We start from the raw sequence: 13,726 nt of genomic DNA, 5'->3' as shown, positions 1-13,726 counted from the left end.
TTATATGTCCATCAGTTTGAAAGTATAGGTTATGTTTTCTAAATATTTTATCAAAAGAATATTTAAAAGACATTAACAGAACTTTTTACCTCCTTCCCAACATCAGACAGGAAGTTACAGGTACATTCGATTGAATAAACAGCCTCCGCAGTTCGTTTATAAATACTGTAGTTTTCAGAATTCAGCTGTTCCAAATATGCCACAACAGCTTCGTGAATATTTGGATATTCCAAAGAAATAGGCATGTCCAAAGAAACTAAAAATAATGCTGCTGACAAAGGCTCTGGTAAAAACTGGCTTGCCTTAATGAATAAAAAAACAAAAGTTAAAAATCGTTTTAGAAAAATATGGTAGACTATGATTTTAATATAGCTAGCTCAACTTTTTATTTATATCATTGTCTATCACAAAGTCTATGCTTCTCCAAAGAAAATTCTATTCCTTAACACACCATTCACTTCTATGTCTTGTTCAATGTAATTTTTCTCTGCTCAAAACAACTCAAGTCCAAATTTCAACTCTTTCCAAAAGCCTGGCACACAGGATAGTTCCTCCTTCCCCAAACCAACAACCAGAGTCACTCTCCCCACCCCCCAGGCTGTGAACCTTGTTTATATCTCTGCTACTAAACTGAAGGCAGGAGGCTTTCTGATCTAAGTATTTCATGCTGTGCACATAAATCTGCAGAATAATGCAATAAAGTCCTGAAAACAAGAGCACTTCTCCACTGAAGCTGAACACATAACCCAGGGCTTATTAACCACATATTGAATTGAATAACACTAAATCAAACACAACTATAGATTGATTTGAACAGAAATTGATTTTTTGTTTAGTTCATATTTCAGAGGGGAAAGGAGAAATTCAACAATAATTACATAGTTCTAAAACACTCAGAGAGGAGTGACCCTTAATTAGTATGAAATTAACATGCCCAAATGAAATATTATACATTTTGTAACCTTAAAACAATTGATTTAAAATTGAAAGAACTGTTTCTTTGGGTTCTGTTTTTTAATGATTATAGTTTGGTGATAGGATTCTAGAATGAAGGAAACAAAAAGGATTCAAAATTCAATGTTTGGAGAAAATCTTTTGGCATAGCCTATTACTTTGGCTGAAATGCTGTCTTTATTAAAGGGCAGGCTTGGTCACCATTTATTTCATGCATGTCCTATTTTAAGAATAATTATTAACTGCCTGAAAATCTAACATTAAGGGCTAAATCAGCTAAATGATGCTTCTAAAATCAAATAAAGTTGCCAAATAAATATCAGAAACTACAGGAATCAAATTTTTAGTTCTATGTAATCATGAAATAAAGCCCTAACTATTAAGACAGCAGCTATTAGAAAATCAAGAGAAATTTCATGATTCTGTGAAGAACTCTCTTAGGGGGGAAAAAGAGAGGCAAACTAGATTATCTGCTCACCTATGGTTTGCTCACTCAGCAAATACTTGCTGGGCCCCTACTATGTTCCCCTACAGTATGCCAGGAGTCATTCCAGACCCTGGAGGCACAGCAGGAAACAGACAGAACCTCCACCCTCACAAAGGGAACATTCCAGTGGAGAAGGCAGAGTAAATCGATATATTTCATAAGATAGCAGGTGTGGCCAGCAAGTGCTAAGGCAGAAAACAACAACAACAACAACAACAACAACAACAACAAGAGATGGGAAAGATGGAGAGGAACAGCCACCTGGGGGGGAAGTGCTACACTCTAGAGCAGCAGGGAAGGCCTCTCTGATAGGGTGGCATTTGAATCTCTAGCAGAAAAGCACCCATAGAAGAGTGAACTGCAAGTACAAAGGCCCAGAGACAAGGAGGCCAGTGCAGTTACCACTGAGGGATGGGGTTGAGGGCACTGGTGAACACATCAGGCAGGGCTCTGGGTCATCTTAAGACTTGCCCCTGGGGAAGCACTGGGAAGTTTCAAGCAAGTATCAAGAGCAGCCTACAGGAACAGAAGGAAAAGGGCAAGGGTGGAAATGAGAGACAGATGAGGAAGCTGCTGCAACAACCCAGGCAAGAAAGGTGCCTCGAACTCAGGTAACAACGGTGCGAACAGCAAGAAGGGTTCAGACTCCAGACAGATGTCAAGGAAGAAATGAGACATTCTGTGGAGGGACCGGATCCAGGTGTACATAAAAGACAGGAATCAAGGATGACTCTAAGTGTTCTGCCTGATCAACAACCAACCAGAAGAACGAAGGTGCTATCCACCCAGAGAGGCAAGACCGTAGAAAGACCAGAGAAGTGAAGAATTAGGGTTGAGACACGTGATGTTGGAAACATCGATCATCGCCCAAGTGAAGATGTCAAAAAGGATGTTGAATCTACGAGTTTGCGCTTCAGGTGACACATGTGGTCTGGAACTGTGAGTCGAGGAGGTGTCGGCAAACAGATGCTGTTTAAAGACCACAAATGGGTCAGTCCTGGGTTTCTATTCCTTTCAAAGGTTAGAGAGAAAGAAGAATTAGCAAAGGAGACTGGGAGTTGGGCACTGCGCCAAGATATTAAAGCCTCACGGATCTAACTCCAAAGGTGCTGTGTTCTAGTTTAAAAAGAGCTTTCTCTGACTCTAGTCAGAAAAGTAAAAACAGCTGATGTGAGAATTCAGCACCAAGCAGATGTTTAGCAGATCTCACTCACGTAATAAATATTAATTTCCTTTCTTTCTTTTCACCCCAACACTAAGAAATTCTGACATCTTCACTCTCCATACCTACACATGAAACTTCATCTCAGCAACTCAAAGCACCAGGCTCCAATCTCAGGTTGAATCCTGGCATGGTCCAGCGGACTGATCACAGTCAACAGACTGAAGACCGCCATCCTACATTTATCAGCATTATTCACCTGTCAGTCAGAACTAAAAGTGAAGCCACTTCAGGGCAAATCCATCACCACTGTTAGATAAAAAGAATCAACAGTACTATCTCGAAGGCTGGAGTCGGGTGGGGTGGGGGGATAGGAGGGATATAACATTGCTTTCTCTGAACCTTCCCACTCAGAGCAGGCACGGCCTCATCCAAGGGCTTGTGAGAACTGCAGAACTAATGGATCAGAATATGCAAGATGTCATTAACGAGATCTCTAGGTGATCTGTTTGCACATTACACTTTAAGAAGTGCTGCTCTGAATCTATGAGCTTTAGCAAATTATTAGGGATATATATATCTCAGTGAAAAAATCAAAGGCTTATGGTATAAATTCTTCTGCATCCCCAGGCTGCTGGCTTAGAAAGAGCCAGAGTTTCCTACGATGCTCTGGATGCTGCTTCGAGCACAGGGCCAGTATTTTTAGCTCTTAATTTTTACCAAATTGATTTATCCAAACAGATCATTTTTCATAAGATTACCAATTCATCGTTTTAACCTGCTGATAGGTATTTTTCAAAATCTTTTCAAACCAATTATTATCCATTTCAAAAAGGCCTTCAAGGTCATCTTGTCCAAATTTCAAATCCAAGAAATCTCTACAAAGATTCACATTATCATTTTCCAACTTCCAATTGACATATTTGGCAGGTGGTAACTCAAATATTTAAAAACCACTTTCCAGGTTGAAAGTTTCAGAATCCAACCTCCATTTCAATTATTGGTGAGCCAGCAACAGGCAGAGGGCAGCATAATCATGAACCGAAAGAAATTTAACAGCAATGGAATAGGCTTTTGTCTGCATCTCATTTTAAAGTTCTTACTTTATTAATGAAAGCAATTATAACCATCTATAAACGAATGCCTTAATCACAATCTCCTCCATGGCCTGATTTACTATTCTAATGAAATGCCAATTTATGTATTTAAGAAAGGTACCAAATTGACAGATAGTGACTTGCCTTCAAAAACAAAAACTAATAAAAAAAGAACTAACTTCAAAAACTAACACATACACAGAGGCTTTATATTATTCTAAAACTGAAGTAACTCAAAATAAAACATTTTTGATTTCTACTTTAATTGATTCCTATCCAAATAAGTACAGAGATGAAAAAAAAATAGTCAAAAAGCAATAAATAAAATCATATGGTATAATTGATGTTTTACATCAATACTTTACATCAATACTATAGATAAATTGATCATTTGTAATACTTAGTAACAAGTTAACGTAGCACTACTAACTTTTCAGCTATATATTATTACATAAAGTGAGACATCCATATCTTAAATGCAATTATAGTCTTACATGACTGGAATTCTTCAATTCATAATGCTTAGACATTGGCAAATTTCTTCAAAACAGAAAATTTCTTTAGAAACATAATGACTAATGAATAAAAGGTAAAAATTAAAATTAATAGAGTGATGCTCTTTTTCCTAAAGCAACATACTAAATTTAAAATTTAATGTTTTGTTCTTATTTTTCCAGATGACTTGGTAATATATTGCATATGTAAGTATTATGAAAAATACGGGAGTTTAGATACTATGCAGAATTCTAGAAAACAAAAGGGCAAATGTCTATAACAAAGGACATCAAAAGGCACAGGAAATAGTTCTTTAGTTGCAGTAATTTCTCCTATACCTTCACTAAAACATGCCACACCTTTCTTTTTGCAGTAAGTACACTATAAAATATGTGTGCATGAATAATTTGAGATGTTTTACAACTAACATTCAAATTCAGAGATACAACCTCTATTTAAAAATACAGTCATGGGGCGCCTGGGTGGCTCAGTTGGTTAAGCGTCTGACTTTGGCTCAGGTTATGATCTAAGGGTTTGTGAGTTTGAGCCCGGCATTGGGTTCTGTGCTGACAGCTCAGAGCCTGGAACCTGCTTCAGATTCTTTGTCTCCCTCTCTCTCTGCCCCTCCCCTACTCTCTTTCTCTCTCTCTCAAAACAAATAAACTTTAAAAAACCGGTCATGAAATGATTTAAAAGAAATATGTACACCTACTAAAATCATCTTTAACATACAGTTATATAACAAACAACTGCTACAAGCAACAAAAGTGATGAATCTCAAAAAAAAAGTCTTGAGCAAGTACATACCTTATAATTCCATTCACATAATGTTGAAAAACAGACAAACTGATTGATAGTGACAGAAGTCAGAAAGTTCCGCTTGGAGAAAGGAATGAGAGGTAACTGATGGGAAGGGACTTCTGAAATGCTGGTAACATTGTATTTCATGTTCTGGGGTGGTGGTCACTTTTTAAACACTTTAATACAGTGCATTGTAAAAACGCACTGAACGGCGTACTTTTCTAAACATGTTACACCACAATTTTAAGAAGTTACCTAAAAAGGAATTTTTTTTAGAAGTAATTTTTTTTCTATCAAATGACTTGTCAAAACTGTTCAAACATGTTAGTCTTTCTCAATTACTACCTTTCTAATATCATTAGAAATCATGAAATGATCACAGGAAATTTACGACTGAACACTTACTTGTAACATTCAATAAACCACAAGGAACATTACCACCCTCACCTTTTCAACAGGGAGAAGCGTCTGCAGGACTCGAACCGCGAACAGAGAAGTGCTCACAAAGGCCATCCGGTGATGCACCAGCACTGCCTCCGGCTGGTCTGAACTGGCACCACTTTTATGGTAGCACATGGCATCTCCCAGGGACGCCAGCACCATGAGCAGCTTCTCTTTCTGCAGACATTTAAACACGAGATGGGAGAACAACCAATTTCAGGAGCCAGTATGGAAAATTTCATGGAGAATAATTTACAATAGTATGACAAATAACAAAACAAACCCAAACAAAAACTTCTTCCTCCCTGTAAGAATAATCAATACCTGCTGAAATAATTTAAAATACTACCAGTGCATAATAGGCACACCTAAAGTTTTCTAAACTAACAATATTTACATATTTAATATGAATTGTAATAGCGAATAAAAATAAATAAAAAAGTTTAATGAAGCATGAATTCCTCCTAGTTTCTAATACTTAATTGTTACAAGTTCAAAATCAGCATGTAAATCTCTCACAAAGTATTTATTAGGCCTACTGTATACTTAACACAGTGGCAGGTATAGTGGGGGGGAAATGCATTACTACAAGAGACATCCCTGCCCTCAAACTGATCCTAAAATTACTAAAGAAATGTGACAGGGAAAGTCATATAATTACAAAACAATTAAACAGCAAATCCTATGAGTTCTCTCTTCACGTAAAAAAGGCTGTTTCAAGGCAAATGTTCTGCCATCAGAAACTTCTAGGTAAGTTACTACTTAACTAGAAGTTATATCCTGTAAATTGAAAGACATAAACTACAAAGAGAAAGCTAACTTGCAAATCAATAATGATAGAGACCAAAATACATCTTCTATGTGCTGACATTCCCGCATAAACTAGCTGGTAGAAGGACAGCATCACTAAGACAGAACAAAAGAGCACTGGAGATCTCACTCTCACCTTTCCACTGAGGATATATGAAAACAAAAACAGGAAATACTCTGTAAACTAAGGATAAAAATGTATGCCATTAATTTTTTCATTCAAGGATGAATATACTGGAAGCAAACTAAAAGGTATGAGGCCTAAAAAAATTTATATAAAAGATCAAAGCTACAGTGAGATCCTGCTTCACCTCCCTTAGGATGGCTATTAACATGAGTGGAGCTGGAGTGTGTTACGCAAAGGTAAGTAAGTCAGTCAGAGAAAAGCAAACACCATGTGATTTCACTCACGTGTAGAATTTAAGAAACAAAACAAATGAACACAGGGGAAGGAAAAAAAAGAGAGAGAGAGAGGGAAGCAAACCATAAGAGACTCTTCACAATAGAGAACAAACTGAGGGTTGCTGAAGGGGGGATGGGCTAAATGGGAAGGCACTTGTTGGGTGAGGACTGGGTGTTACATGTAAGTGATGAATCATTAAATTCTACTCCTGAAACCAGTATTACACTATATTTTAACTATCTAAAATTTAAATACAAACTTGAAACAAAACAAAACAAAAAAAAAGACAAATATTAAGTGTTGGTGATGCAGAGAAACTGGAACCTCTGTGACTTGCTGGTAAGGATGTAAAATGGCGCCATTACTATGGAAACAATATGGCAGTTCCTCAAAAATTAAACACAGAATCACTATATGATCCTGCAATTTCATTTCTGGGTAACAGACCTACGAGAATCGAAAGCAGGGACTCAAACACATACTTATACATTAATGTTCACAGAAACATTGTTCACAACAGCCAAAAGTTGGAAAAGTGTCAATCAACATATGAACATAAACAAAATGCGGTATGCTGTCTGTACAGTGAAATGTCATTCAGCCTTTTTTAAAAAGGAATGAAATTCTGGCACATGACACATGAATGAGCCTTTAAAAACATCATGCTAAGTAAAATAAGCCAGATACAGAAAGACTAATATTGAATGATTCATTACACTTATGCGAGGTGTCTACAACACTCAAATTCATAAAGAAAAACGCAGGATAGAAGTTACTGGGGCCCGGGGAAAGGGGGAAAAGGAGTTATTGTTTAGTGGGTACAGAGTTTCCGTTTGAGATAACAGAAAACTTTTGGCGATAGAAAATGGTAATGATTGTACAACAATGTAAATGTATGTAATGCCACTGAATTATACACTCAAAAAGGATTAAAATGGGGGTGCCTGGGTGGCTCAGTAGGGTAAGGGTCCAGTTCTTGATTTCAGCTCAGGTCGTGATCCCAGGGTAGTAGGATCAAACCTCGTGTCAGGCTCCACAACAAGCATGGAGCCTGCTTAACATTCTTTCTCTCCCCTTCTCTCCCTCCTCTGCTCATCCTCTCTGTCTCTCTCTCTCTCTCTCTCACTCACTCAAAAAAAGTGTTTAAATTTTCCTATAAATCAAATAAGATTTCATGTTGAAGGAAAAAAACAAAATTAATAATTGACACATATTTAAAAAAAGACATCTTAAAAAAATTTTTAAAATAAAAAATAAAAATAAAAGGACACCTTTATCTTTGCACATAAAAGGTTAAAAATTAAATGTGTAGTAAAATATGAGCAAAATCTATGAAATATGAATAATGAATAATTAGGGGCAAAAAAAATTGGATAAAGGGGGTTATTTTCTCTTGATGAAATGCATAATTAAGAGTAAAGACCCGGGGCGCCTGGGTGGCGCAGTCGGTTAAGCGTCCGACTTCAGCCAGGTCACGATCTCGCGGTCTGTGAGTTCGAGCCCCGCGTCAGGCTCTGGGCTGATGGCTCGGAGCCTGGAGCCTGTTTCCGATTCTGTGTCTCCCTCTCTCTCTGCCCCTCCCCCGTTCATGCTCTGTCTCTCTCTGTCCCAAAAATAAATTAAAAAAAAAAAAACAAAAAAAAACAAAAAAAATAAATAAATAAACTTTAAAAAAAATTTAAATACAACAACAAAAGAATGAAACCTTGCCATTTGCAACAAAGTGGATGGCACTAAAGTGTTTATGCTAAATGAAATAAGTCAGTCAGAGAAAGACAAATATTATATGATCTCACTCATATGTGGAATTTAAGAAACAAAACCGATGGGGGTGCCTGGGTGCCTCAGTGGGTTAAGTCCAACTTAGGCTCAGGTCATGATCTTGAAGTTCATGAGTTCGAGCCCCACGTTGGAGCATGAAGACTTTCAGATTCTGTGTCGCCCTCTCTCTCTGTCCCTCCCCTGCTCATACTTTGTCTGTCTCTCTCGCTCTCAGAAATAAACATTTAAAAAAAAAAAAGGAAGAAACAAAACAGATGAACATAGAGGAAGAAAAGCAAAGATATGATTAAAATCAGAGAGGGAGACAAACCATAAAAGATTCTTAAATACAGAGAAAAAACTGAAGAGTTGATGGAGGGAGGTGGGTGGGGGGATGGGCTAAATGGGTGATGGGCACCAAGGAGGACACTTGTTGGGATGAGCACTGGGTGTCATATGTAGTGATGAATCACTAAATTCTATTCCTGAAATCATTATTACACTATATGTTAACTAACTTGGATTTAAATTTACAAAGAAAAAAAAAAAGAATCAGGCTTGCAATTTTCACTATTCCCAGCATTTCTTCTAAGCAAAATAAAAGGCAGGGTGGTAACGTTTTAAGAAAAGAAAGGATTAAAAAACAACAGAAACTAGTCCAGAGTTTTAATTTGTTGGGCTAAAAATGTTCAAAAGGCTATGAAGTAGTTGATGGAGGGGGAGGGAGGCCAGTTTTCAGAGGATATTCATTGTCATTACGAAAAGAAGGTACAGAATTAAATCAGATTAGCAAAATATCCCAAATAGTCTCAACAAGACAGAATTCACATTGTAAACACAATTTCTGCACTATGCATCCACACACTGTAACATAAGTGGTAGGTACTGTGAAGCATCTGGAGTGAGCACCCGGGTGGGGCTGTCCCCCACAATGCTTCCAGCCTCATCCTCCACACTTGCCTTCCACGGCGGCCCACCACGCGCCCACCACCGCACCCGTCGCCACAGCCCACCACAGGCCCCACCACCTCGCCCACCCACCGTGGCACGCGCAAACCTCAGCAAGCAGAAGAGCAAGCTCATCCTGCCTTCGGAAGGGAGGCCAAAACACTCAGCATCAAGTAGAAAGCCCTCTAAGAGCAGACTCTGTAGCCGACCAGCGTCTCTCCCGTTTCTTCCGCCTTGAGTTTTATGCTGTCTTGCTTGCTCGCCCTCACCAGTCCTCCCCCTCACCACCAGTGAGCACTATGCCTTCCTCCCTCTCATTCCCCTCCTCTCTGCCAGATAAAAGCCCTACCTTTATTTGCTGACCCAAATCTTACGATTTCAGACTCAGTTCAGTCATGATCTACAAAAAGGCTTTCCCTGAGATTCTAAGTTGGGACTGGTGTCGTGGTATCCTTGGCAATAAAACATGACTGAAACCACAGAATCCTAAAGTGACCTTGAAAAAGAATCAGCTTCCATTTTCTCATCTATAACATGTATTATCCACCTTAGAGGGTCCTGAAGATTAAGTGGCTTCATAAACACAGAGTGCTTAAACAATGACCAGGACAGAGTAAGCGCTATCCTTAAACTATCTTTGGTGAACTATTATCCCTCTAGGCTTACCTCTGTTTTACGAGTGTCACAACAGAAGTATCTATCTCCCATAAGAGTGAAAAGAACAGCCTCTTATTCATCTTCCACTCCCAGTGCCTAGCATATAATAGGCAATCAAGAAATGTCTGGTGAACTAAAATCACGGTCTCTGGACTGGTGGCAGCAGCAGGAAGGCATATGCTAATTAGAGATTCCACTCACCCAATTATAAATTCACAGTCTGGTTCACTCACCCTTAGTGAGCCCTTACTGGGCACAAAGCCCTTCTCTCTAGCTGTGTTCACGATGCTTTCGGCCCCACTTAAACTCCAACCAGCAAGTCTTCAACAAGCCTGAACAACTGTTACCAGCAGGTCAGATGAGAATGTGGACGCAATGAGTCATAAATAAGGAGAAAAGACTGTTTTTCATGACATTGCAATGACAGGAGCCACAGAGAGGAGAAAGGCAAAACATGAACAGAAGACAGCCCCAGGAGTCTGGGGTTATATGGCATGAGGTAAAGATTCTCACTCCTTGAATGGAATTTACCATGTGAATGAAGATAAAACAGACTTGAATTCAAAGGGAAGCAAAGAAGGAATCACATTCTTTAGGTCAACCTAACCTTTATAAGTATTTAACAATAAATTTTTTAGGTGGGCTTGGGTAACTTAGTCGGTTATGCATCTGACTTTGGCTCACATCATGAACTCACCGCCTGTGAGTTTAGGCCCCACCTTGGCTCAATGCTGACAGCTCAGAGCCTGGGGCCTGCTTCTGATTCTGTGACTCCCTCTCTCTCTACCCCTCCCCTGCTCATGCTCTGTCTCTCTCTCTCTCTCTCTCTCTTAAAAATAAACATTAAAAAAAAAAAAAAACATTTTTTATCTTAACAAAATATAACAAGTTCAGTAAAAATGTTTTTGTCTTGTATTTACTTCAAGGGAAATAAAAACATTCAATGTGGGGGGTGGGCAGGTTCCTTTGACTATGCCTACAGTTATGCCTACATAACTGAGGTATGGAGTACCAGACTGCTATCAGCACTATTTGGAAAGGTCTAAAGATTTGATTAGATATCCTCAGATATTTACTTTCTGAATTGGTAGCAACACGTATATTATTTTGCTCCTTTAATGACTCAACAAAAATACTGTTCCTACCTTCCATTTTAAACTTGATAAAAGTAGGGACATTACGAAACTCTATCGTTTGCTTCTATTAACATATACCCAAAGGAATAAGATTCTTTTCCTAGGAGGCATTTATTCTCTTAAACCAGTAAAGTAAATTAGATATAATTTTAAGCAGTACTGTTTTATTTAACATTTCTATCATACCAATTGGCACTTCTACAACAGATTTAACCTTTAAAGTAAAAATAATTCATTGAATCATAAAACATCAGCAGCCAAAAGTTAAAAGTGAATGACTAACTTTTACAGATAAATGTTCTGGCCAAGAAATTTTAAGTTAATTTAAGAAGCAACTGATAAAACATTCTTCACACTTCAAAGAAAAAAAAAAATCACTTGTTGAAAACCTTCAATATGTGAAAATCTTCTAAAAGTACTACCAAATAGTATGATAACCCTAAGAACTAAAGAAAAATTAAGAACTATTACCCCTATTTTATGGGTAAAAACATTGAAGTACCTGAAACAATGTTATTAAACCTTTGTAAAATGTGTTTTTCTTTTCAAGAGATGTGTGTGTATTATGTGTGTGTGTGTGTGTGTGTGCTTCAAGGTCTAAGATTTCCACACATGGGTATTGGTATTAAGTAAAAACAGTATTTTGTGTGTTTTTTATGTTCTAATCCCGATTTACAAGGATCAGGTAGCCTATAACAAAGTTTAATAAAACAAAGATCTTAGTCAAAATAACATAAAGAGAAAAAAATTGGCAACTATAGGAAACAATGTATATTTTTGTGATGAATAAATTTTGCTCTAATAGAAAAGATAGAATATCAGTCCTTCAAAGAAATCAGATGATAATTTCAAAACTGAATATATAAAATGAAAAATGATTTGTGATATACTGAAATGTACCAAAGGGTATGGTTTCCAATTACATGGAGATTTCTCTGGTAGTTTACAGATTTACGAAAATAATGCTGTAATATCACGGTTTTGAGGTTCCTGCACACATGTTGATCAGTCATGCCTAATCAAAACACTTCTTTCAGGGGCGCCTGGGTGGCTCAATCAGTTAAGCATCCAACTTTGGCTCAGGTCATGATCTCACAGTTTGTGGGTTAAAGCCCCATGTTGGTCTCTGTGCTGACAGTTCAGAGCCTGGAGTCTGCTTTGATTCTGTGTCTCCCTGTCTCTCTGCCCCTCCCCACTTGTGCTCTGTCTCCCTCTATCAAAAAGAAATAAACATTTAAAAAAAATTTTTTTTAACTTTAAAAAACATGTGCAGTTTACTATATGTCAATTATACTTCAATAAAGATGTTAAACACCCATGTAAATATACATTCACACACACATATATGAATAAATACTAAGAAATGTGCAAAATCTGTATGAGAAAAAAACTTTTGAAAGACAAAAATGTAGACTTCAAGAAATAGATATAGCACATTTTCCCCAAGGTGTGGAGAAAATCTAACTATGATGCAAAATCCAGAACCAATTTTTCAAAAATAACCTGATAAAGACAGCTATATAAAAATAAACAAATAGCCGGTTGGGCATCTGACCTCAGCTCAAGTCATCCCGTGGTTCGTGAGTTCAAGTCCTGCGTCAGGCTCTATGCTGACATCTTAGAGCCTGAAGCCTACTTCGGATTCTGTCTCCCTCTCTCTCTGCCCCTCCCCTGCTCATGTTCTGTCTCTGTCTCAAAAATAAATAAAACACTAAAAACAAATTTTTTTAAATAAACAAATGAATAAAGCTTTTGCACCGTCAAAAGCATCATTTGCAAAGTCAAAAAAAAAAAAAAAAAAAGAAGGAAAAATATTGCAACCTGTCTTGGAAAGCCAATGTTCTTAATATATAAAGAACTCATGGAAGTCAGTTAAAAGAACAAAAGACCAATGACCCGAGAGAAAAGTGGATAAATGCTAGGAATGTTCACAGAAAAAGAAATGAAAATGACCCTCAAAGTTACAAAAAGATGCTCCACTTTACTAATAGAGAAGAACAAACTAATCCTACACAGACATTTCATGTATCAATTAGCAGAATGGCAAAAATCTGAGGTCTGACCATAAACCCTGTTGCTGAGTGTATAGGAGAAAACACTTTCTAATAAACTGCTGGAGAGTGAATGCAGTGGTATAGCTGAAGAGGAGAATGCAAAAATATCTACAATTTAAAATTCATTTACTTTTTTAATTGAAGTATAGTTGACATACAATGTTACATTTAGTTTTCAGGTGTACAATACAGTGACTCCCCAACTCTATGCCTGATGCTATGCTCACAAGTGTAGCTACCATCCATCACCATACATGCTATTACAGGATCACAGATCGTATCCCCCGTGCTATACCTTTCATCACCATGACTTAGATATTCCATAATTAGAAGCCTGTACCCACTTTGCCCGTCCCCATATCCACTCTCTCTCTGACAACCTTTTTGATAGAGCGATCCTACTTAAAGAAATCTACCCTAGAAACACACTTGTACATGTATGAAATGACATATGCACATTTTGCATATCGCATAATTTATATAAAATGACATATGCACATTATTCATATCACATAATTTA

At 37.5% G+C, this 13,726-nt stretch overlaps 1 protein-coding gene and 1 long non-coding RNA gene across 6 annotated transcripts in view; one reads left to right on the top strand and one right to left on the bottom strand.

Moving 5' to 3' along the window:
- RTTN (rotatin) overlaps window positions 1-13,726 on the bottom strand; it is a 162,618-nt gene that overhangs the window by 131,336 nt on the left and 17,556 nt on the right. For all 5 annotated transcript variants that reach the window (XM_058691835.1, XM_058691836.1, XM_058691837.1 and 2 more), the window contains 2 exons: window positions 5,444-5,614; window positions 90-302 (listed from right to left, as the gene is read on the bottom strand). In XM_058691835.1, coding sequence (XP_058547818.1) covers window positions 90-302; window positions 5,444-5,614 — 384 coding nt within the window. The remainder of the gene's footprint in view (window positions 1-89; window positions 303-5,443; window positions 5,615-13,726) is intronic.
- LOC131489928 (uncharacterized) overlaps window positions 1-13,726 on the top strand; it is a 33,908-nt gene that overhangs the window by 3,483 nt on the left and 16,699 nt on the right. The gene's annotated exons all lie outside the window — the stretch shown is intronic.

This window comes from Neofelis nebulosa, chromosome 11 (assembly GCF_028018385.1).
Source record: "Neofelis nebulosa isolate mNeoNeb1 chromosome 11, mNeoNeb1.pri, whole genome shotgun sequence".
NCBI lineage: Eukaryota > Metazoa > Chordata > Mammalia > Carnivora > Felidae > Neofelis > Neofelis nebulosa.
The sequence above is the reverse complement of the archived record's forward strand: the minus strand, read 5'-3'. Positions and strand labels throughout refer to the sequence as shown.